The 27,028-nt window shown below is 43.4% G+C and overlaps 1 protein-coding gene across 3 annotated transcripts in view; it reads right to left on the reverse strand.

Annotated features, from left to right (window-relative positions):
* The window catches only part of KIF25 (kinesin family member 25), a 1,016,252-nt gene that overhangs the window by 909,712 nt on the left and 79,512 nt on the right, over nt 1-27,028 (reverse strand). For all 3 annotated transcript variants that reach the window (XM_069607411.1, XM_069607412.1, XM_069607410.1), the window contains one exon: nt 6,265-6,330. In XM_069607411.1, coding sequence (XP_069463512.1) covers nt 6,265-6,330 — 66 coding nt within the window. The remainder of the gene's footprint in view (nt 1-6,264; nt 6,331-27,028) is intronic.

Genomic DNA, 27,028 nt, shown 5'->3' on the forward strand with positions numbered 1-27,028 from the left:
CAATGACCGGTGCCTAAAGGAGAAGAAAGCTATGACATATGGGCCGACCTCACTCAGCTTATGCTCCTTGACTGGAAAGTGTCAGACCAAGAAAAGAGGAGGCGGGTGATAGAGGCCTTTCGAGGACCTGTATTACAGACGGTACAGTCTCTTCGCACAGTAAATCCTGACCCAACATCAAGAGATGTGTGTGCTGGAAGGAGCGTTTGCCACCACCGAACCAGCAGAGGACTTATTGATGAAGTTCCATGCCACTTCCCTGAAACTGGGGGAGAAGTTATCTGATTTTCTAATGAGGATTGAACAGATCTTACGTTTGGCACACCAGAGAGGAGGAGTAGAGACTTCCCAACTGAACCGTTGTTGTTTGAAGCAGTTACTTAGAGGGGCCAAAGAGCCCGCCATACCCATTTTGCAGTTGAGGCTATGTGAGAAGCTTGACACCCCGCCTTCCTATGAGGACTTACTAAGATCGATAAGGGCACCGGAAGATAAAACAGGCAATGTCAACGTCCAGAGCTATCCTGTCCAAGGTGTGATCCGAACACTCAACCCTGCCTTTGCCCAGCAGAGACAGATTGAGGAATTGCAACCTCTAATGGAGGACTTGCAGACCCAGCTGCTAATAATAGAAAGTCTGAATGCTCATCCGCCGCAAGGCCCAGAGACTTTTCCCTCATCACGTGAAAGAGAACACCAGACATTTCGACGAGCGGAAGAGCCTCGAGAGAATATTTCCCTCCTCTGCTCCATTGCCAACATGGAGATAGATGTGGATGTGACACCCACTACACCCGTCTGTGTGACCAAGACCAGAACTATGCCAGAGTAGCGGCCCGTTTTAATGCACTGAAACCGACTACAGCCCGAACATTGTCGGGAAACGCCCAGGAGGTTGTAGCGGAGGAGCAGCTAGAACCTCGACCACAGGAGTGAGTTCCACTGCTAACAAGTCCTGCAGGCCTATCTGGACACAGAATTCTGAACTACCTACCACCAGGTACCACATCAAGGATCAGGGAAGTCCCACAGATGACCATATCCTCCTAGTCCATGAGCTCTGCAACTCTAAGAAAGGGACACCAGAGACCTGTCACAGACTGAAACCTCAAGCCCAGGTTCCCTGAGGCATTCCTACTGGCCTCATTGGACCCACGATGACAATCCCAGTCGATCTGGAAGGGCGATGAACTACCGCGTTACTGGACAGTGACTCCCAGGTCACCATTCTGTATGAGCCCTACTATTACCAATATATGTCCCATCTGCCTTTGGAACCCCCGGAGAGGTTAAAGCTGATGGGAGTCGGAGATGCGACCTGCCGATATCTAGGGTACGTCAGAGTGAAGATCCACCTGAATCAGGATGTGGCTGGGGTGAACACAACCTTGTCCACACTCGCATTAGTGGGCACCACCAAGAACCAGCATTCAGAGGTTCCCCTGGTTATGGGCATCAACTCTGTCCTGTTTGGTACACTCGCCCGAATGTGTATGGAGATGGCAGGTCCTAAGTTTGCACGCTTGTTGAACATGCACCCAGCTTGCCAGCAGGCCTATTTCAAGCGAAGCCAGGAGAAGGCAGAATAACCTGATGGGCCAGTGGGAGAGGTAACCACCACCAGCCACAGCCAACTGGACATACTGCCTGGTCAGACGGTAATGGTGCCAGATCATGTACAAATCCAAGGAACCTTCCGCTACCGGAGATTGGTGATGGCAGCGCTGGAAGGAGAAGAACTGCCAGGAGGGCTGATGGTCCAACGCACATTCGTTAGTGATACTGGGAAGGCCGGGACTCACATTCGAGTCCCTATCACTAATATAATTGAAAAAACTGTGCACCTCCCAGGCAGGCTGACAATCGCCCAGCTTCACATTGTTGACTCAGTGGCACAGGTGGCTGGAACCAGGAGTCTATACCCCCCTTTGGATGATATGATATGATAGTTTATTTATATAGCGCCTGTACACAATGGGCCTCATTATAAGTTTGCCGGTCCGGAACAAGGGTACCGGTAAGCTTGCTGGTACTGTTGTTTCCGGACCGGCAAACTACGAGTTCTGCGAGCGGGTGCCTTTCAGCCCGCCAGGTCTGAACTGGCGGGCGGAACGGAACCCGCGCGCAGAACTCGACGGATGCACCGGCACCATTCATGAATGGTGCCGGTGCATCCGGCCTCCCGATTCCCATTGAGTCCAATGGGACTCAAATGTAAATGGGGAGTAATATTTTCAAGCGCCCGGGAATGGGCAATTACCTGGTCTGCCGGGGCTGTAATGCTCTGGTAATTGCCCATTCCCGGGTGCCGGAAAATTCATGACTCCGGCGGGAGCCATGCTGGTATTTACCAGCACGGCTACTGCCAGGGTCATAATGTCCACCAATGTGTTTCAAAGCGCTTGACGGCAAGGGAGGGCACAAGGAAAATACAATTACATTCTTACAGGCCATGAACAACAAGAAAGTGAAATTAACTATCGTACTCGGCCCGACGACATTTCAGATAGTGCAAGAGCTAAAACACTGATAGGAAGGAAATGGGAAACAGACAGGCGACTACCGTACTAGGCCTGACAACATTTCTGGTAGAGCCGGAGATTAACAAGAGGTGAGGGAGGGGGAGGAGGAGGATAAAGGAGGGAGAGGAACAAAACAAGCGACTATTGTACTAGGCCTGACGACATTTCAGATAGTGCTGGAGGGGGAAAGATAAACTTTGGAGACTCACGTTGTCTGAGCGGTAAAAAGATCATCTACAAGACCAGCTGTCCCTGCGGACCGATGTGTTTTCAACCTGTGATTGGGATTTGGGGGAAGCCAAGGGGGTGAAACATCAAATCCGATTAAACGATACCACCCCCTTTCGGGAAAGGTCACGAAGACTAGCCCCGGCTGATGTGGAGAACGTGCAGCATCATGTTAATGTTAATGTTAAAGGACATTTGTACCGCACACTACTATCACCCCCGGAGTGGTCCCCTGGCGCTCTGGCGGCTCTGAAAGAGGAGGGGAGTTTGAGTTAGTGGGAGGAAGCAGGAAAAGTGCGAGAGAGCAGTGATGTGCTGTTGGCGGCCTCAGCCCGGTGGGTCCATTGGCTGGGCCTGGGGTGTTTGCGGCCGGTAGTCGTCGTGTACTGTTGTGCAAGGCTATGTGTGTTTTTGTTTTGTTGTTGCAATGTAGTGTTTTGTGCGGTTTGTTGTGCTGAAGTTTTTGGTTGTGTTTGGTTTGGAGTTTGAGAGGTGTATGCAGAAAGGGAAATTGTTAGTAGGGTTGGTTAGTTTGCGTCTCTATTGCGTCTGAATTGATGCGCTCTGCTTGCGTAGTCTCCCCTGATGTGGCTCTGTCCTGATCTGGGTCCGACTGGCATACAGGTTCCTCACTCCTCTAGCCCCCACCTCTAACATGCTCTCTCATAGCTCCCCTTATCCTCCCTTCATACTCCTGTGGCCAGTGCACCTGCCAATGACAACCTCTCAGGTAGTGGGGTGATTGCCAATATCTCGACAATTCCACACCACTGTGGTACCTGGTGGTAATTTAGGGGCCGGAGAAAGTGTTGGTGGGATTGTCTGGGGTAGTAGACTCAGACTCAGTCTCCGTGCGTGCCGCCAGTGTCACCCATCCAGGTGCTGTGGGAGTTACTCACTCGGGTCGAGGATGTCCGTGTCTTTTCGGTTTAGTCATCCTTTTTTGAGTTTCGGTTTCCAGGTTTAGTCTGTGGTATTGTAGAGCCAGGTTTTTAGTGATTTCCTGAAATTTAGGTGATCCTCAGTGTTTCTTATTTCTTTTGGGATGGTATTCCAGGTTTTTGTGGCTAAGTGGTAGGAGGAGGTGCCTCCAAGTTATTTCTTAACGTATGGTTTGAGTTCCAGGCGGATTTCGTTGCTTGATCGGAGGGGTCTCGTTGGTCTGTAGACTGTTATTTTCTTTTGAAGGAATTCTGCTCCTTGTCCGCTGATTGCCCTATGCGTTATGCACATTGTTTTGAAGGTGATGCAATGTTTTGCTGGAAGCCAGTGTAGTGTTTTTAGGGCTGGAGTGATGTGGTCTCTTCTGGATAGTTTGAGGAGTAGTCTTGCTGCTGCATTTTGGATCTGTTGCAGGGATCCGTTGCATCATGTTGAAGAACTACTACAGGCAAGGGTTATCCAGGAGTCGAGAAGCCTGTATGCATCGCCCATTGTGGTGGGCAGAAAAAGGAACAACGACGTGCGTCTGTGCATTGACTACCGGAGCCTGAACCACAGGACAGTGCCCCGACCAATACACTATTCCCAACGTGAATGAGGCCCTTGACTATCTGGTTGGGAGCAAGTGGTTCTCGGTTTTGGACCTACGGAGCAGATATTACCAGATTCCTATGTTACCTGAGGATAAAAATAAGACTGCCTTCATCTGTCCCTTGGGGTTCTACAAGTTGACCCGTATGCCTTAGAGGATATTGGGAGCACCAGCCACGTTTCTATGCTTGATGGAGAAGGCAGTGGGCATATGAACTTACTGGAAGTACTTGTCTACCTAGATGATGTGATTGTGTTTGGGAGGACCCTAAGGGTACTGAAAGTTTTAGATAGTCTGCAACAGCAAGGGCTGAAAGTATCATTAGAAAAATGCCAGTTCTGCCGCACCAGTGTGAAGTATATTGGCCATGTGGTATCTGCCGAAGGAGTGAGTGTGAATCCTGCTAAGATGGAAGCCCTCAAGACTTGGCCCCGCCTGCAAAATCTGCAAGAAATGAGAAGCTTCTTGGGGTTCTGCAATTACTACGCAGTTTCGTGCACGGATTCGCCAACATAGCCTGACCACTCACTGAATTGACAAAGAGTTATCTGGCCCTACAGAAGACAGCAGCTAACTGTGGGAAGCAGTCCACGACACAATACCATCCAAAGGAGAGCTTTGGCCTGCACTGGAGTGAGAAGTGTGAGCAAGCCTTTGCTCGGCTAAAAAAGACTCTTATGGAGGCGCTAGTCCTGGTGTATGCTGAAGGAAGCAGAGTCAGAAAGGGCGAAAAGGAGAGAAATCCTAAAGTGTAGGACTGCCTCCATTGGTCTCACTACGTGCCTCTGTAGCTGGGGAGAGAATCTAACGTGGCGGTTCTTGTCGGGAAAAAGTGAGGGTGAAGGCACTCCACCGGACCTTGCTACTTAGATCACCCCCCGCTGAGCACTTAAGCCAGGGTTTACCCTCATCACGGGTGCTGCAGTGGGTGTTTCGGGAACGGCCCAAAACTTGCTCACACTGCCGAATGGCTCTTGCGAGGGATGTTTTCCCTCAGGAGCTAGGGGTACTGTGGGATTAGTGTCTGCACGGTATGTGGGGCGCAAGGGGTAGCTGGCAGCTGCCTGGGAAGTGCTAAAACAATGAATGAGTTGTGTAGTTATCAAATGTGAATAATCTTGCTCGCAAATGCTCTTCCTGAGGTGAAAGAGTTATTTATTTATCAAATGTGAATAACCTCACTTGCAATGCTCCTCATGAGGTGAAAGAGTTATTTATTTATCAAATGTGAATAATCTCACTCAATGTTCCCCATCCCTGTGACACAGTTGGTTACTTACCATATGTGAAGGAGGATGTGCAAAGGTGCTCCCACCAAAGGGAAAACAGTTGGTTGTTATCAAAAGTGAAGGATCAAGCTCATAAGTGCTTCCACTGAGATAATTATTTATTGGTTGGTTTATCCACTTGGAATGGACTTGTTCAACCCCAAGTGACCACACTAGAGTTAAACAGTACTGTAACTATTGGAGGAAATGTAAGAAGGACCTCTAAATGTTTATGTAGCCCCCTGAACAAGGGGACATTGTAAATTCCAAATTACTTAGGCATACTGAGCTGAGAAGCTGAACTGTTTTTTTTCTAATACTGTTGTATAAACGAGGAGTTTACTCCTAACAAATCACATTAGGCTGTGACTGTTTATTTAACCTGGTTCGCCCATAGGACAGCTAGCCACCAGTGCAGGGCTGCCAATAGGGAAAGGCCTAAACCACCCCACACCCACTCGGGTCACATTTGCACATGTGTTCAGTAAGGTGTAGTATCCCTGGCCCAGGACTCCCACAGGTTGCTGCTCTTTTTTCCCCTCCCATAGGGAGAACCACCGTACACACCTATAATTAACCAAACGTTATGCTGTTCCAAAAAGTGAAAATCTTATCTGAGAAAATTAATCTGAAAGCTGTCTTGGTTTCTGAGCTTGCAGGAAAGGAAATACCAAAAGTATTCCACACACTTTAGAGAAAGGAACTGAATTACCTGAGCGAGTTTCAGATGAAGAAGTCCGTTTTCTGTTTCCAGAACAACAATTCTTTCTTCCTTAGCCTAAACAGTAAGAAAACACATAGAATAAGGCAAAATCAGTGGTGTAACGCAAAATGAGTGCCCATTGATTTTCCCCAACACCCAGATTTTATACACAGGCGTAGGCTGATATAGTGCCCCCAAATAGTGGCATGCAGGGGTGTTTATTTTGCCTGTGAGCTTAATCGAAGACAAACACACCGAAACATAACTTGCTGGTTTGAAATATTTGGAAAACGGCCTGTACAGCTTTTAAAATGCTAAAGACACTTGATTTCCAATGCTACACTTCACTAATGCATATACGATTTATGACCAAATGCAGAAAAAGGTGTGCTAAAAGAGGCTGTTATAGGTTCGAGGCCTTTAAGATGACAGGTTACACACATCTGCATACACTAGTAATACCTCAGTGAGTAGGGTTCTCATAATTTACAGTTGCATAGCTTATTAAAAAAATCAATACTTGTACTCACATGGGGTTATTTTCCAATCCCCCGGGTCCTCGCATATGCTGATGATACAGTCAGTATTAATAGCGAGAACTCCTCGATTGCAGCAGACAATGAACACCTGCGCTTATTTTATGCAGAGTCTTGATTTTAGCATTAATGTTACAAAGTCCGGTGTTTTGATATGCCAACCGAATAAAAGACATAGGGCCTCATTAGACGGTAGGCGGTAAGGGTTTACCGATACCGGTAAGGGCACCGGTACCGGTAAACCCTTACCGCCTTACTACGAGGTCCCTTTGCGGGACCCGACCTTAACGGCTGGTATAGACCAGCCGTTAAAGTTGGGACCCGCAAAGGGACCTTGGTGCTAATTACGGTACCGCAATTTGCGGTACCGTAATTAGCTCTTTCCCCATTCCAATGAGCCCTACGGGGCAAAAATGGGAATGGGGAAGGGCCATGGAGAAAGGGGTAATTACCGCCCCGCCAACCTTGGAATGGGGTGGTAATTCCCCCTTTCTCCATGGTGGTACCAGTATGGTACCGGCGGCAACCATGGTGCTAGTAGCACCATGGTTTACCGCATAACGTGTCATGAGGCCCATAGTTTTACGAAAGTGACAATTGTTTTTGTAAATGGTGAGCACCTGGTACTGAAGGACACTTAAGATTACTTGGGTATTACTTTTACCTCTTCTTTTTTGGGACAATGCATTATGAAGAGCAGGCACCTAAAATGCTTGAGGCCACTGGGGGAAATTTTAGATTTGCCAGGATGTATAATGCTTATCATTGGCCATGATTCTAAGACTATATGAAAGTAAGCAGCTGGGGTTACTCGAAAAGGCAACAAAGTAACAAAGTTAGATTCAAACTCAAGAAAATGTCTTTTTCTAGGAAATATGGTGTCTCCCAATTTCAGTTCCCAATTTGGCAGTTCATGTACAAGTAGGCCTACCATTTGTGGAAGATTAATTACTGATTGAACCTTTGTCATTTTGGCTTAGAATATGGTCAAATGGCAAGGCAATCATCACACAGTCTATATTAGGTCATATTATGTCCTCTGATAACAATTCTGTCAAGATACCATGTTAAGTCATATAAAACGGTGGTTGTTGTATAGCAGTGGTTCAAATACTTGTTTTGATGACTCTAGGGGCATCACACCTCTAGTGGCTCAAACCATGAAGAGAAGACTTCAACAATTATTATTCTCACTTAAAGAAGATACCAAATACAAGAAGCAGGAAAAATCATTCTTATATGGTGCTTTCCTCAAATGAATGTTCAAGTATTTCACTTGGTACAAGTACCCTCAGAAACTCACACTCAGTACATGAGCCAGATTCAATATTTTACCATTGAGGGCCGAATGGTCTAGAGTTTGTAGATTTACTATGAATTGTTCATTTTGGGATTCACCCTTGGAGGACTTACTTATATTTTGTCCTATCTATGCAACTATTCGAAAGAATACACTGATCTTCTCTTTTTAGAAACTGTAATTTTAAACAGTGTAGACCAACGAAAACTATCCTGGTGACATGGACATTGCTGACCGATTTGAGGATAGCATTTAAACTTAGGAAAAATTGTTGAAAGCTATATCTGGTATATAGTCCAATCAAGTCTGTCTATGGTTGTGCTTTATTAATTTGCATGCTTGCTCTGTTTGTTTAATTACTTTGTATGGATTGTTTAGCCTTGTCATATGATATGATTTTGTTTCTAATGTATTCTGCACGGGTGTATGTATTTGTTTGTTTAAATCCAAAATAAACTCGATTGACTGACACTTATATGCATGTTTTCTCATCTTTTACCAGCCTTGGGATTTCAAAGTATTTAAATAAACACACGTTTCCGCCGCCCCTTTTGCTCTACTTGCCGAATACAAACAGCTTTACCGTCAGCATCAGATTTTGATTTTGGCAGCAAAGCAGTGGATTTCTATAAAATACACCAAATTTGATCAAAACCTGGCAGATCCAAAGGAATTCATTTAAAAATATTTACAAATCCTTTCTGTTCTGGGCACTAAAGTAACGCGTAAAAGTGGATATACACATATTTAATTTTGCATTGGTCTAAAACAAACTGTTGGCACAGGGACAAAACATAAAATCACCAATTAGAAAATAAATTAATTTTGAAAATCATCAGTTATAAATCAATACATTTTAATAGCAGCAAGAGCCAACGAAGTTTGGTTACCTGAAATCAATCTAAACTAGAAATGATCAGAATTTAGGGAATAAACATGCACAAAGTTGCCAAAATATGCACATCTAAAAACTAGGGTACCATCAAACTCACAAAATGGAAGTTTCCAAGATTATAGTAGTCTCTGAGAACCACGGAATCGGCAGTGTGCTATATCTAAACCCTGACCAGATCTAATATGGTTGATTTGCCTATAAGTAAAATATTGAAACAAAATCTTTAAAAAATCTCTCTTTGACGGGCATTTGTAAATGTACACAAGTATCCTGGTACAAAGCCCAGTTTTCTTTTTATCTCTAAAGCCAGATGTGTATAGAATTTGTATTTGTCAATAGACTTCACAGAGCCAGTCCAATCAAGCTCTCGTCACTTTCTCTTTACCTTTCCTTGATTAGCCATAAAGGCATTACAATCCGTGCCGAAAGACCATACAAAAGACAATTGCTTCTTTCAGTTAAATCTTCAATCTTCAATCTATTTGATATCGACTCCAAAGTAATCCTAAAATTCTCATAAAGTTAGTCCACAGGCTGATCTAGGATTATATAACAAAGAAGGAGCAGGTTCCAAGACAATCATGCTTTTAAAGACGATAAGCCTCACTCCTTCCTAGTCATTGATTCTGGCACGCAGTTTGGGGATAATAGAACTTTCTTACACAACTTGCCCTCAAGTTAAGGGAGCTTATCCCGATCATCGAGTTGCCATAGTTCCAATCGATAAGTGATAAATGGATCGATCTTCCCATTAAAGAACTTTACAAGAGGAATTAATGGAAATTGAGAAAACATGGTCTTTAAATGTTTCATTTGAGCTATAAACGATCCCAGTCTCCTTTTCAGGTCAGTATAAAGACGGTATGAATTGGGGTTATTTAAGATTTGATTCCCAAATTAGTCAAATTAGAAACCACCTGAATCCTGTTTCCTGAAAGCACACAGGTAAACATGGGGATCTTACGTGAACTTTAGTTTCAGAAGTATTTAACATCAATACGTTTTCAGTAAGGTAGGTATTTAAAGATGCAATTGCACATTGTAAACCTATGGGGGTGTCGTCAAAGAGAACAATCTACGTACGCCAACCATTTAAATCAATAGCGTTCACATTTTCGTGGAAAAATAGGAAATTCTTCTAACGCCGTATTTAAAGATGCAATTGCACATTGTAAACCTATGGGGGTGTCATCAAAGAGAACAATCTGCGTACGCCAACCATTTTAATCAATAGCGTTCACATTTTCGTGGAAAAATAGGAAATTCTTCTAACGCCATCCCCACATCTGAAATATAAAGCTTGAACAAGCAAGAAGCAAGAATACATACCTGTTTTAGCCATCTGTGAGTAGGTCTTTTTTAGATAATCCCCCCTGATTATTAAATCTTACTCTAACATGTGTTTCTGGGAACATATGAACCAAAATGCTTAACAGCCCGGGGGAATACCCCAATCTGCAAGTTTCCTCCAAAGACGGGAGTGGTTCATGTAGTTGAATGCAGTGGAAAGATCAATGCTGGCTGCATAGATTGGTACAGCAATCTTAAACTGACCACAATGTAACCATTCAATCAAGTACTGATCTGCCTACTAAATCTTGTCTGAAACTGCTCCAATCTACCAACCTCTGAGGCCCATGACTCCAACTTCCCAAGAAGATTTTACTATGGACATCTAGCAGGGCAATTGGTCTGTAGTTTGAGGGTACCAACCTATTGCCCTTTATGAAGATTGGTACAACATGGGCCTCGTACCAATCACCAAATTGCCGGAAACAAACATATGGAGATTATCTTTTTAAAAAGATTGGTTAATATCTCTTCCCATTATTTCAGAGAATTCGAAGTATGTAATTGGAAAGGTCATCAGGGCCCGGGACAGAGACTTTTTCTATTTTATAATTAACTGTTCAGTATCATCAAGGTCAATGGGTAAAATCCGGGGAGATGTCAGACACCTTTCAGGTAATTAAAAATTAGTTAAGGAGTGTGAATAAAAGTTTAAAAAATTGCTTACCAAAGCATCATCCAAAATGGAATTAATTTGGAGGGCACCTTGAATACCTGCTCCTTATTCATAAGCAGTCAAAAAGCAGAAGCATGTTTGCTTTGAAGTATTCTAAGCATAAATCCGCTGTCCTTATGCAACATTTCTCATTTGTGTGTCTTTGACCAATTTTATGATGTTGCTTTAAAGCAGAGATTGCTTTTGATTATACTAAACTCTCAAGCTTAGATTTCAAAATAAATGAAGTCTGTATGTAGAATTATTTTCATACCAGCTACCTCTTCCTCGAATGGATGTTTTCTATATGACTTAATACGTTTAGTATTTGGTTGATTACACTCCAAAAAAGAAGTTATCTGGAAAAAACAACAAGTTTACAAATGCCAAATAAATAAATAAAACAACAAGTTAAATTATCCAGAGGATAACAGATTGTATTGTTCTCCTTTTGGAAGATGACCCAATGTTTTAGAAACTTGGCTATTGTACAAAGTTACCTTTTTTTGTGCAAATTATGCAGTTCACTTCCTCTGTAACTGTACATGGAGTGTTGTTTTCAGTGACAGTTTAACCTTGTGATTCCAGCAAGAAAGTAGCCTCCAACAAATTGTGGTCACTTAGAGACATAACCACAATTTCAAAAGGTGAGCAACAGGAAAACAGCATCCGGGATATAAAAATGTAATAAATAAAAGAAATACAATCCATATTATGCTATGTTGGGGGTGGTGGGAAGTCCCTATTACATTCCCATTCAATTTCAACATATTCCATGTGTTGAAAAAGAAATACCCTCTAGTGTCATAAGGCATAAGGGGCGGCTTCTTTCCCTTTAAATGGTTGTGTACCGCACACACCCTATCATCAATAATTCAAATCGCCCCCCATGCCAGTCCACCCCCCACGGAAATAAGGTTCTAGTTGTCCTCTGCGTACCATACCGATATGATATCTGCTGGACATTACATAAATCTATGAAGCTCAATTTGAGTAGAGGGCCAATAAATACTAATCATTCAAATTTAATTTCTATTTTATGAATATATATCAGATAACTTCACTGCAAATATGCTCGGACAAGGATCAAACCAAACCACTGCACTTGATATCCATAAACTCTTTACAGCAATTAAAATGTCTGCAGAAGGGCGGCCTCCGGCACCATGGGATGCTGCCTGAAGGACTGTAGAGTCACCATGTAACAATGGTAAACCAGTGAGCCGCAGCTCTTGAAGGAAAATCAAATCATAAGAGCTAAAGTTAGGTCTTTTCATTTGGTCATAACAAATAGTTTCAATTTAATGATGTTAAAGAGAGATCATTTCTCGTTGAGATACTACTCCTCCTGGATGTAACACGGAGGGCAACAATGTCCAATCTGTGTATGGAGTTACTTCTACTCTTTGATTTTGGTTTGAGATTCCAGGAAATTTAGAGGCCATTCAAGGACTGTTGGTTGATCGAATGAGGAAAAAGAAACAGTTCTATCTTCTTAGATCACCAGGTTTTTTCACTGAGTTTTTGCAGAAAAAAACAAATTTATTTTTTAAATGATTATTTAGGGGGATCCCCCGATCCCCTCCCCTATTATCTAGTCCCTATTCCTCCCTCCCCTGCCCTTATATCCCCCCCATATTTTCTGATGAGTTTTTCTGTCTGAAAATGGTCAGCAAAAAACACAGTGAAAAAAAGCCTGGCGATGTAACAAAATCATACCAAAAGAAACATGCTTCTGTAATTGGGAAAATTACCTGAGGCTAAAAATATCTCATAGCCCAAAGTCAGCAAATTGTTTGTTTCCTCCAACAACAGATTAGCAATAATTCTAGATTTTAGAGGGATGTAAACAACGTCCATCTGAGGTTCCTTCGTGAATTCTACACACGTTATGTGTTTTGAAACCAAGAGTCAAAACTTGCAACCCTGGTTCCCCTTTACGACTCTTCACCTGAATCTCCGTCGAATTCTTCTCGGAGTTCGGTCTTCTCTTTCCTTCGTGTCTTTCTGATTTCTTTACTCCTTCTTTGATGCAAGTACGGGCGTGACTCCCCGGAGGCCACCGTGACTGGATAGGAACCAAATCCCAAGAGCCTCCCAGGAGCCAACCCGCTGTTCCAGGGAAAAAGCCGTAAGCTGAAAAAACCCTGTGTGAATGGTCTTCTTCCGGTTGGATAGAAGAGTAGAAGCGAGTCCAGTTCCTTCTTCGGTGTAGTATGATCAAGTAGCCGGTGGTGCCGAAGGTACTGAGGCACAATAAAAGCACAGAAAACTGGCCGGAAGGTAGAAGAACGCCAAGGCAGCGATACCACGAACTGATGAATAGTAGTCTAGAGAAGCCTAGAAGGTTAGGCTTTAAAAAGAGAGAAGAAACTCCAGGCGGAAGAAACGGAGTGAGTAGAAAAGAAATGGTAGTCAGGAAGAAAGTTAAACAAGGTACTTAGCAGGAAGTAAAAATACAGCGACTGAGGAGTTAAGAACAAACCTCAAAGTGCGATTAACAGGGATCAAACTGTAAAAAGAAAAAGCTACCCAAAATAGTGCGTTTACCTCTGTGTAAGATAGTGGAAGAAGAGAGAGGTAAAGCAACAGGAAGCAATAGGTAGCGAGAAATTCAGCAACACAGCGCTGGTAAGGTACAAAAGTACTTAGATACAACGCATCGGAGCACTGGTGCGTTGTGCGTAAATATGTGCTGGCGGCCATCTTGGATGATGCATAGACCGCAACACGAAGTTTCCAGCATCCATGTTAGGTGTACTTCCATCGGTTCCAAACCTTCCAAGGTCGATGCATTAAACCAAGTTCCTCAAGCAAGGAAGTTCATAAAATAGACATAAAATAGTCTCTCTGATTAAGATGAAGGGGACTTTAATGGAAAAAATGGACTCTAAGCCAAGTTTTAATGTTTAATGAAACAGAGAGTGAAGTCTCCAATAGGCCAGAATATGGCTTGGGAAATAAAGACTCAGTTTCTTAAGAAGACTGTTGATCTTGAGGGTTTAAGAAAGCAGAAGAAGGCCGGGGGGTAAGTTGGCAATGCCCTAATTTGGAATGCGTGAGTATTCAATGAAACAGTCGCCAGGCTCCTTTGCATCAACCGGTTACTAGAATCGGATCGATAAGGAGTGTGGAAGCCGCTCTACTGAGAACAAATCTGGGTCAAATACCCTGTTCTATCAAATTTCCTCCAGCCAGGAGGGTTTACAATTACGTTTTAGCTCACTGGACCTTTCACAGAGTAGAAAAATTCATTTGCATTTCAGTCTTTGTCCCGCCGCCAAGGGCAGAGCACCACCAAAATACTAAGCAATTCTCCTCGGAACAAGAGTGCCATCAGCAACCATAGACACGTGTTTCGGTCTTGTTGGGCCTCCTCAGTCAGGTGAAGCTGAGCCTCTCTAAGGCACAGCGAGCAAGGAGCCCACGTCTGGATTACCCTTGGTTACTTAGGGCGAAACCCCAAGTTTTACAAAATTGAAGCTAAAACGTGGGTGTAGACCCTCCTGAGAGGAAGAAATTCCAGAGAACAGGTTTTTGACACATGTTTGTTCTCAGTAGAGGGGCTCCCACACTCCTTTTCAGAATCGGATGGAAGTCATCCTGTGGTATTATATTTAGGATTATCCTAAACCATACCCTATCAGAGTTACAATTAAATCCAATTCAGGTTTCACTTATTTTTGGACTTCTTTCATTTAGGTTTTCTGGTGGGAGAATTGGTTAACTCATTAATAGCTGACCCCTCAAAGGCATGATCTGCTGGACATAAGACAATATTTAGTAATGTTCTCACAAATGTTCAAGAAGATTTGTTTTGTGAAGACGTAACAGTCTTATGCTTCTTAATTTTTTTACCATAGATTTCCTTTGATGTTTAAAGATCCTTTGTAATTGGACCTCTGGGATACCTCTGCTTCAATGGATATCTAAAATCTCAAGTTCCTCTTCAAAAGGGGCCGGATTGTCAAACACGATAACGAGCAAAGACTGATGGTTTCTTGTTGATACCGAACTCTCCAAATTAACACTTGTATGAGCCAAAGGAGAATGCAGGATAGAGGGTATCTTGTACCAAAACTCAGGTATCTGTTCAATTGTGCTGAAGGTGGAGCTCATTTTCATATATACTAACTAACAATGTCGGCACAAGGTCAAGCGCTGAGAAAGAATTAGATATGAGTGTATCACGAAGGGACTCCAGCATACCGTACAAAGAGGTATCCAAAACAGGGGCTGCATTATGAGTATGCTCTGAAAAGAATCAAAGGTTTAGCTGAAAGAGAGTAATGTGGATTATTACCTAGAAGTACTGCTTCATCTGTCACCAAATGCAGATCATCAATTCCGTTGGCAGGTTTACTCGTACTGGGAAATGGAGAGAAGCCTACAAGTGAAGGGTCCTCAGCTATTTCTGGAGGCATCAGATTTACAATTGGAGATTCTGACAGTATTGGATCAGCAATTTCTGATGGATTTTGGGGGTAGGCAATGTAAATCACTTAAATGGATTTGGGGGTGCGCAATGTTTTGCACTTATATTGATTTGGAGGTAGGCATTATATTGCACTCAGATTGATTTTGGGGTGGTAGGCAATGTTTTGACCTTGGATTGATTGTAAGGGGTTAGCAATGTATCGCACTAGAGGTATTTGTGACAGTGGCCAACGTGTTGGACAGCATCATTAGAAAGGTGGCCATTGCTCCTGCTCTTAGATGATTTATAATTGTAGCTCTGTGAATATCCATTAGGGTAGCCAATATGTTACACGTAGAAGACTTGTTTAGTTGGCCAATGGGCTGGACTTGGAATCATTCAGGTGGGCGTTGCTCTCAGTAACCATTGTTTTTTCACAGATTGTAGCCTTTGCACCAGAGGATTTGTATTTATTTATTTTATTTTTTTATTTTTATTGTTGCATTTTTAGTAAACATGTCACCTTACACAACATCATCAAACAAAGTACAATAATACTGTCCATATTTACATTTACAGTTCATTAATCTTCTACCATCAATCTAAAGCAGAGAAAAAAATAACTCTTTTCATTTCATTACATTTTCTTTTTTAAAAACAAGAAGAAAAAAAAGAAACAAGTTATCAAGTTTAAAATTAAACTTCGATAACAATTGCCGTAGCAACTGACACAGAAGTAGTTACACAAATTATACAGTACTCTGATGAATAATCATACATACATAGATAGATAAGACTTGAATAAACTTTTCCAACAAAAGATTTTCTTCTTCAATTACCTTGTTCAATTTAACAAAAACTGCCATAAAGAATTTAACCAAAGCTAAGAAGAGTGAGATCTGTTTCCCCATCAAAACATCAAAAATCTATTCCACAGTGATCCCCGATTACTGCTGTTACTGAATGAATAGACGGTTCAAAAAAGTAAAGCCTCTCTTCCAATAGGTCTTTACATTCTATAACTAAATGATGTAAGGTCTCTAAGGATCGTGACTTGCATAATCACAATTCCGTAGGTCAAAAGCTATATTCAATTGAGGGCACAACATTTCCAAAACGGCTGAACAATTAAAGGGATGGTCTAGTAAAAATTTTTATTTAAAAAATAGATAGGCCACATAAAAAAAAATATACTAGCATCCTCCGTTTTAAAACTTCCTATGTAAAATTTTGAGCTATTCAAGCTCAAAATTCGAAAAAGCAAGCACAGGGGCGCCGCCATTTTGTGAAATGGAGGCCCTCCTATGCTGGCTTTTGCTTTTGCGGCACTAATGAAGGAAAAGCCAGCCAGCTGTAGTAAACAAAGTCTATCGCTGGGTGACTTTCCCTTCATTAGTGCCGGGACTCGGAGGACGCGGACCGGAGACCAGAGCAGGAAAGCTGCAGCTGAATCTCGGTAAGTGCTATTTATTTTTTTTACAAAAAATAAGCACTAGCTGCGGTTTCACCAGACGTGCAGACCGGGTCCTGCGAGGGGAAGAGGGAGCAAACAACGGGCCGCTCATAATCGGGCAGTTGTTTGCTCCCTCTCCCATTCCCATTCAGCCCTATGGGGGCTGAAATGGGAATGGGGAAGGCCCGGGTCCGGGTTCCCAGAGGGAGGAATTACCGGGCCCTCTGAACTCGGAATGGCCCGGTAATTCCTCATTCTGGGAACCCGGACCCGATTTTGGCGGCAGCCATGCTGCCAATAGTGGCATGGCTACCGCCAAAATCGTAATGAGGCCCATTGTGTACTCAGCGGTGTTAAATTCTAAAATTAAGAAATGGGATAAGATTTGGGACACAGAAGATCTTCAAAGATTAGAAAAATACGAAAGTTTTTTCTATTTGTATACACCACATAAGAAATGAAAACATATTTTATCAAATTTTCATCTGCAAGATATCGACAATGGTATCTTAAATTTAGACTTAAAGGGATGGTCTAGTAAAAATTTTTATTTAAAAAATAGAACCAGACGTGCAGACCGGGTCCCGCGTGGGGACCTCGTAATCAGGCGGTATGGGATTGACGACGCCGGCACCTTTACCGGCGCCGTTAACCCCTTACCGCCTGACTTGTAATGAGGCCCAATATATTCAAGTGCAATTGAATTCATAATTTGTTTACCCCTTTTTTCGAAATCAACAATACATTTATTTGCACTTAATTTCATTGCCAAATCTACTTATTTATTGTGCATTTGTTGGGTGCCTCTACAACAAGATGGTGTTTCCAGGCGCACAAGGCATGTGGGGAGGGAGCACGGGAGTAAATGACAGTGGCAAACAACAATAGCAAACAGGGACCTACTAGGCCTTGTGGCACTTAGACGTGCAAGTGCAGTGAAGAGAAGTGCAGGAATGGAAGGGAAGCAGGGTTGGGTGGCGAGTATGGTAAGGCAAGTGCTGTTGGGGGCTCGGGTGGAAAGTGCCAGGGGATGCCAGGTGAGAGGCCACTGGCCAAGTGCTGGGGCAGAGGGAACCCAGGGTGGGATGCACAGCTGCCCGGAGTGGGCCTGCAAGGTGATAGTCTTTGTATAGTACTTGGAAGGGTTATGCAGTTGACCTGGGTGCCGCTCTTAGTCAAGTCCATGAGGGTGTAAAGGAGCAGATAGACATGTCATCCTGAGCACCCGCACCCTCGCATCTGTCATACTGGAACAGTAGGAAAAGAGCCCTATGTGGGACACCAGGTATCTTACCAATACCGCATTGAGTGTATGAGAGACGATATGCACTCAGGCAACCATATCGAATGTACCCTCGGACTGAGGGGGTGAAAGGATGTCTACACCCACCATTGGACATCATAGAGCTATAAGTGAAATTTGACACGATCACAGGAAAGATACTGAGGCTCACTGAAACGATAGGCAAATACTCAAAGAATAAAGATGTAACTGAAGTAACAAGAGAAACATGTAATCGAATATGAAGAAAGAAGATAAAGTAACTTGATGACAAATAAGTGTATATATGCAGGAACGCAAGGTAGATGAGACAAATAGAAGCTTGGTGCAGAGAAAAACATAACATGGATAGAGCGGCCATGATGGAAAGATGGACGTGGGACTTGTATTAAAACCAATCAAGCTACCCTCTGAGACAGACCTGGGTTGCAGAGTCAGGAAAGGCTGAAAAAACAGCTTTGTGTGAGGAATAAAGAGGAGTCTATTAGCTTGGGATCAAGGATGCTACTTCAAGGAATAATTGCAAGGTACAAGGGGAGTCAAAAGGATAAGCCATGTACATAAGACATATTTCTCTTAAATTAAGCAAAAGAGAAAACATCTGCAAGAGTCAAGAATTGGACAATTAAAAATGTGGAAAACATATGTAAGATGGAGTGAGCAAGTCTCCAGAGGCCAAGAAGGGTAATGACACTCAGATCAGTTTAATCAAAAAACAGTAAATAGATGGTTGAGATGGACACATTTGTGGAATCATCACACGTGATTCAGAAGTTGAAAACAAAGATTATTCATTAAGCCCAAACGAAGATAATGGTGTGCCTACACTCCCTTGAATGTCCCAGAACAGAGAACAAGCTTTGAGGTCAACTACAAAGGAGAAGCCTTGGCTTGGGGCCTGACCGATGAGAGAGGATGGACTAATTGGGAAAGTGGGCAGTAGTCTGACGTGCTTGCGGCATCTGAGTTCTGTTTTTGCTTATGTGCTGCTAACGAGCCGAAAGTCCAAGGTTAGGAAAGCATGGCAACCAATCAGAGGGTCTATGTAGCAACATGTTATACAATGTTGCAAAGACCAACCCGCTGCCATTTATCTGCTCCAATTAGTATTATACGTATTTAGAGGTGGTTCAAGGCATGCCCACCAGATTAGGGGCAGCCAATGAAGTCATTAACACTTATACACATTATAGGTACATATGTTCACTTAACCAATCCCTCCCTTCAATAGGTTTTATTTTACCATGTAGGATGATGTCATAAATGATGCATATCGAGGTATAGAACCTTTGTATAATCACACTTGGGTGGGAGTGCGTGAATTATTGCCTGCTATTCACCAGATTGCCATACTTTATTTTTATGCTAATAATACAGTAGTATATTGCCATATTCTTTGAGTCTGTTCGGTTATTTGGATGCAAAATCATTACTAATAATCCCATCTAGCACATGAGATGCTTCAAGAACACATTTTAGTAGCAGTGCGGATGGTTCTGGTCTAATAGACCTAGGCCCAGATCTAGACTCTCGGACTCTGGAATGATTCTGCCATTTGCCAGAAGATCGTTGCGCTTCCTGTGGAGATCGGTGTCAAAAACACACGTGTGAGAAGAATCGATCAGCAGGTGCCCCTCTGACAAAATTCCTGTCCGGTACCCACAGTGCCCCCCGGACTAAAGGCAAAATGGTCAACTGGGGAAGAGTCGATGCCAAGGGACTCTAGCTGAGCCACGGATTTAAGAAGAACATTAAAAGTGGCAAAAATAGGGGGCAGGACTGTATTGTAAATATATGTATAGAAGCAATGGGATTTTTGGGCATTAGAAGGAAGAGAAATAAATACCTTGATTCCTGGTTCCAAGACGGGCGGAAGGGTGCGCACTAAAACTCCAAATAGGGGTATTATTTAAGGAATCCTGAGGCAAGGCCAAAAAGAAGAGTGCGTATCAAACTGCAAAACGGGGCAAAAAGTGAGATGAGATACATTTACTAAAGATAGTAAAAAAATGCGTACGCAGAAAAGTTAAGAATGCACATGTGTATGGGGATATAAATATGTCACTTTAAAACCTTGATTTTGTCTAGATTAGGAGATATAAAATGACAATAAAGAAACTAAGGTGAACATCAGATTTTTAAATCAAGAGATTGATGTCAATCAGGAGGGTAAAAATCAAAAAAGAATAATAAAGAAGATACTCTTACAACATCAATAACAAAACAATGAAACAATAAAAAAATGATAGAAAGTGTAAATGAAGGAACAAAAAACATCATTACATAGATTTTGAAAGTGGTTAAAAAAATGTTTGAGGGTAATACGCAACGATTAATGGTGCCTGCTCAAATTAATCAGTGTGGTATACTTGATAAAATAAATAAAAGAATAAAAGATCTGGTATGTATTGATAGTCGAGATCGACTTGTTATCATGGGAGACACTCCTCTTCTACACCTATGCAGGACACTGCCGAGATACACAACCAAGATAAGACAGTATCACGCAGAGTGGGTCAGAGGCACAACTAAAGAAACACTCCGGCCGTGGCATCAAGAGGGTTTTTTGTCAAAAACAGTATTGCGACATATGACAACATATTTGCATACTTCATACAAGGAGAAGAAGTTGCAGAAAAGATTGGCCATTTTAGTGTTGTCGAAAAGGTATCAGAACGAGAAAGAAGATCCGTCTGAGAAGGAGTGGATGCTTAATCAGCAGAGGGAGGAGGATCTAACTCCTTTGGCTTCTCTTTTCACTCCTGTTAAATACTCCTCTTTCCCCTTCTGAAAACAACAGCACAGAAACTGAGGAAAAGGGATGTTATCCGTTTAAAGGAATTGATAGCAGCAGGGGGTATGTTAATCCAACATATGTGCCTCCCGCTTATAACAGTGAGGATAATGTGGAACAGCGCAAAAGTAGAGGACGCAAATATATGCCAACACGTGATGAACGTAAACAGCGTGATGAGAGACAGGACAGACAGATGGAGATAGAGGAAGAAGCGAGGAGACAAAGGGAAGTGAAAGATAAGGCTAAGGGAGTAATGTAGTATACCCTATGGATCAGAGTGGGTACCATTTTTGGGCAAGAGGAAGAACAAATGAACCCAGGGGAGGAGGACAAAGTGGATTTCAGAACCTTTACGGAGGAGGATTTAATGGCGGACAGGTGCAACAATGCTGGAATTGTGGGAGGATGGGACATATAGCCAGAACATGTAGAAGTAGAGGGGGTATGCAGCAAAATTGGCAAGCTCCAAGGGGGAGGGGGAGTGGGCTATGTTCCACAATATAATACAGATCCACATGAGTATTAGGCCCAAGATCACACGCAGAATCAGGCACGTGCGCCGCAAACACAGAAAACACAGCAAGCTCCAATACAAAAGCTCCACAAGGGCAACCACAGCAAGTGCCTATACAAGCACAACAGATACAGACCCAGCAAGCACAGGCAGAAGAGGCCATGATACCGAAATGGAACACAAATGTAGGAACACCGCAAACACCAGCACCTAAACTAGGGAGTGTGACTGTTGTAGGAGGAAATCCTTTCACATGTACAGGGATTAATGTATATCCACAATAGGACAGCTCACAGAGCGACATGATGTGTTCCGTACTATCAGTGACACTGGACCCCCGAGAGGAACCATAGGTCAAGGTAACGATAGGAGGCAAGACATTTGGTTCCTTGCAGACACTGGAGTAACTAATCCCTTTTCTAGATGGATACAAGCATGTCCATGTATGCACCCCGATGCCACATGCACCACTTAGTACCTTGTGCGTGAGGTGTTCCCAAGATGTGGTGTGAGCAAAGTGCTGCCGCCTGACAATGGACCGCATTTTGTAAATTTAACTGTTTGAGTAAGTAACTCTTTGATTAGGTATAAAACACAATTTCTCTTCTGCCTATCACCCACAGGTCAATGGAATTTGTGAGAGAATAAACTGACTTCTTAAAGAGAGGATAGCAAAGATGAAGATAACTTTGAAGAAGGGGTGGTTACACTGCTTGCCCCTTGCGCTATATGCACTGCGAAATCAGCCTGGCTCAGATTACCACTTAACTCTGCATGAGTTGGTGAATGGACACCGAATGAGAACACCCTTTGCTCCTCCAGCTAGAGTAGAAACTGATGCCCACAGTGTAGCGAAAACATTAGGTGATGAGATGCATGGTTATTTGGCAACTATGACCGCTAGTGTCTCTTTTATTTCTCAACAGATCAAGAGCCGGAGGGAGAGGTTAAAGAGAATTGAAGAAGAAAGCCAGTCAACTGATCCAGACAGCCTTTAAAAACAACCCAGCTTATATCCAGGGGACCAGGTGCTGATACGAAAATGTGTCCGCACTTGGAATAAACCTTGTTTTGAGGGACCTCACGAGGAGGAAGCAGTTAATCCCACAGCTGTTGAGCTTCAAGAATGGAGAGCCTGGCTACATCTACATGACAGTGAAGCAAGAGAAGAAGTTCTGAGTATGCAGACAAGATCAGCAACCAAGAGCAAAGAAAAATAGTTTATGGAATAATAAAAATACAATTTAAATAAAGATGTACATTTCTAAAATCTAATAAGGAATGAATAGACTTGCAGCCATTCTGGAACTTTTTTAGATAGTACAAGGAAAAATGTGTTGATGCACCAGAGCCAAAGGACAAGGAATACACTGCATTTTCTATGTTACCCATCGTAATAACATTACACACATTTTTGTATGCTGTTTTCACCTACATATTGCAGTCTTACCCAGCTCTGATAAGACGACATGTGAACATCATAACATTTTTTGGCCATCCTAAAAACAATCACATTATTTTCAGAATAATTGTGGCAATTATTTTGCAGTTCTTGATATAAAAGTGTAAGTTACAGAAGATAGCACAATTACATATTGATTTCAAAGAAGGTAGCAGGCGCTCCTCTACATAAAGAACATGGCATGATAACCTGTTCTGAGATGAAAGTTTGCAGCACACGCTTTTTGCTCACTGTACCTTTCACAGATGGGAAATATCCATTTGCATATCAGTCTTTGTCCCGCCCACATGGGCAGTCCAGCACTGAAATACTATGGCAATTCCTTTCTGAACAAGAGTACCACCAGCAACCCCATACATGTGTTTCAGCCTTGTTGGGCCTCATCAGTGAGGTGAAGCTGTGCCTCTCTGACAAAGCTCATCTCAGAGCAGGTTATCATGCCATGTTCTTTCTGGAGAGGAGCGCCTGCTACCTTTTTTAAAATATTTGCAAGGAACTTGGGGTTGGTCACCCTGAGTTACCTGGGGGCAACCAGATGTGGACTCCTTGCTCACTAGAAGCTTGCTGCAGAAGAAAACATAACATGGCTAGAGCGGCCATGATGAAAATATGGAGGTCAGACTCATGTTTAAACCAATCAAGCAACCTTAGAGACAGAACAGGGCTGCAGAGTCAGGAGAAAACAGCTTTGTGTGAGAATAAAGGAGTCTATTGGCCTTGGATCAAGGATGCTACTTCAGGGAATAATTGTAAGGCACAAGGGAGTCAAAAGGATAAGCCATGTACGTAAGACATATTTCTCTTAGATTAAGCAAACGAGAAAACATCTGCAAGAGCCAAGTAAAAGGCAATTCAAAATGCAGAAAACCTATGTAAGATGGAGTGAGCAAGTCTCCAGAGGCCAAGAAGGGCAATGACACACAGAACAATTGAATCAAATTGGAGTAAATAGATGGTTGAGATGGACAAATGTGCAGTATCATCACACGTGATTCAGAAATTGAAAACATGGGCTATTCATTAAGCCCAAATGAAGATAATGGTGTGCCTACACTCCCTTGAATGTCCCAGACCAGAGAAGGGGCTTCCAGGTCAACTACAAAGGAGAAGCCTTGGCTTGTGGCCTGACCGATGAGAGACGATGGACTGATTGGGAAAGCGGGGAGTAGTCTGCCGTTGCTTGCGGCACCTGAGTTCCGTTTTTGCTTACGTGCTGCTAACGAGCCAAAAATCCAAGGTTGGGAGAGCATGGCAACCAATCAGAGGGTCTTTGTAGCAACATGCTATACAATGTTGCAAACACCAACCCGCTGCTATTTTTTCACTACAATCAGTATTATATGTATTTAGAGGTGGTTCAAGCATGCCCACAAGATACAGAGCAGCCAATGAAGTTATTAACACTTATACATACTATAGGTAATATGTTTCCTTAACCAATCCCACCTTTCTAAAGGTTTTAGTCTGCCACGTAGAATGACATCATACATGACGCATATCGAGGTATAAAACCTTTGCATAATTACATTTGGGTGTGAGTGCGTGAAATACTGCCGGTTACTCGCCAGATTGCCCTACTTTATTTTTATGCTAATAATAAAGCAGTACTTTTCCATATTCTTTGTGTCTGTTTGGTTATTTGGGTTGGTAATCCCGTCTAGCACATGAGACGCTTCAAGGTGCTAGAGCACAAGGGCGACCAAGTTATGGATTCTAGGCGATTGTAGAATGTGTTCCACTACTTGGAATGCAGGTGTCTGCAGAATGCTGCCTTTACGGTTAAGTGGGGTCTTGAATGTAGCCACTTAATGATAAATTGATGCATGCCTAATGTATCCACCATAATTTATCAACCCAGATATTTAGAATAGGTACAAATTCTAGGCTTTCATTTGATTATAACCAATGCATTTTTCCTATCGCATTATGCGCTTTTGGAATTGGCCAAAGGCGCACCACACTCCTGCACGCCTCTGCATTCACATACCTTTCACAACAACAATTTGAACTATAGCTAAACACATAATTGACTATCCTCTTACAGCGCCCTCCTGCTTATTTCCTTAGTGTACCTCTCCCCACCCATTCACATGCCATTCAGACACCTTTAATGGCCGTTATGCACACACTCATAGTAGCACCTGCAAACCTTCCCATACTTCGGACCACAAGGCCTTTCAACCTACAGCACGTTGGGCCCATACCAAAGGTGAAAGGTGCTATCCAAATGATGAAATTAGATGGTCCTGGAGGCTCTGGTGGCCTAAATGGGTGTCCTCTTCGCGCACGCCACTGCGCAGAAATAATGGACAAACACAGAGTTCTTCACACTGTGTCCTTCTTTATTCAATACCCAGAAGTAACTGCCAACACCCTGCCCTCCCACGTCACTTCCCTCCCCGCCTCCCGTCTCCCTGTAACCCGGAACATGAGCGTCAATGTGACATCTCCCCCAATTTAAACAGTCACCCAACGGGGTGATAAACTATGCAGGAACATTGTTCGCTAGCCCATCTCCTCAATGAGGCGGCAAAGCTTATTCCTGGCTCTCTGGGGTCGAGAGCTGAATCGTTCAGTGGAGCCACTGGCACCCAAGTCTTCGCGATAGTCACCTGGGCCCGAAGCTGCAGAGTCCTCTTGGTCCCCGTGATGGGGATCATCAGACACATAGTCAAAGGGTGCTTCCACTCTCCAACTTAGATGTCGGGTCCCAGATAGGGGAATCTTCTTAAAGTGAGAAGAGGAGTTACGGATTGTTGAGCCATTGTCTCCTTGGGCTTTGATCATGGATCCCTTTTTCTCCATGATTATCAGGGGTTCTTCATGAAAGACAGCTGTGTGTTTGTGTGTTTGAGGCTGCCTTACCGCAACAATGTCCCCTACCTCTAAGCGAGGCTCCCGCACCCTCCGGCGCACATCCGCATACTCTTTCATGCGCTCCTTGGCAGCTTGATCTCGTTCTCTCACATCAGTGTCCATAGAGGGAGGATCTTCAGGGAGGGCGGCCTGGGGTAGCCGAGTTCGGATGTCTCTCCCAAACATGACCTCCACAGTAGATTTTCCTGTGGTGCTGTGAAGTGTGCTTCGGTAGTCTCTCAGTAATTGGTGTAGGAACTGTTCATAAGGTTGTCCGGTGAGCCGGGCCATCTGTAGTGCCCTCTTCAGGTTGGCTATGAACTGTTCTATTATGCCATTTGCCTGGGGCCACAACGGAGTGACCTTATGATGGTGAAACCCCATGTATTCGCTGAACTTTGCAAAGCTGTGTCCATTAAATGGAGGTCCATTGTCAGTCTTCATTGTCCGAGGGACACCGTAGGCTGTAAAGATGCGGTCAAGCACTGGTATCACATGGTGGGCTGCAGTCAATGAATATAATTTGGGCTTCGGGATATCGGGAATACTCATCCATGACGGCCAACGCGTATTTCCCCCCCCCTCGATAGGACCAAAGAAATTGTCTGCCACTGCTTCCCATATGCCCTCTGGTAGTTTGGACATCTTCAATGGTTCAGGGTGACTAGGCAGCAAGTGGGCCACAGTTTGAGGAGGTCCTCCAACATGGTGTCTAGCTGTTGGAACCACACTTTTTGGTGGCGCATGCGCTTAGTGAAGACCACTCATGGGCAAGTTCGATCACCTTTATTTTCCAGGACGTTGGGATTACCACTTTGTGACCCTTTAATAGGAGGTTGTTGTCAGAGAGTGCTAGTTCATCCCTCACCTGTAGTAGCTGCTCCACCTCCAGCCGTACTTCCTCCACTGCCGCATGACCTCTTTCCTTGGCTCTCCTCCATTGGCCCGACATGATTCCCTCACAAATGATTTGACACACCTGGTCTGCCTCTACTTCCTGAGCCAGTTGTGCCGGCTCAATCCCTTCTAGAATGGCTTGTTGTATCAAGTACCGGAGATACCGGTGCACAACAGATGGTTCCCGGATGTACCCAGCACTAGGATGTCTGGAAAGGAAGTCAGAAGGGTTTTCCTCCTTCCCTGGGCGGTGTACGATTTCAAATGAATAGTCCTGCAGCCAAAGCCCCCATCTCTCGATGCGAGGTGGCATCTTGACTTGTGGGTTGCCATACAAGAATAGGAGCGCTTGGTGGTCC

This window comes from Ambystoma mexicanum, chromosome 4q, assembly GCF_040938575.1.
Source record: "Ambystoma mexicanum isolate Mex_15411 chromosome 4q, UKY_AmexF1_1, whole genome shotgun sequence".
Lineage (NCBI taxonomy): Eukaryota > Metazoa > Chordata > Amphibia > Caudata > Ambystomatidae > Ambystoma > Ambystoma mexicanum.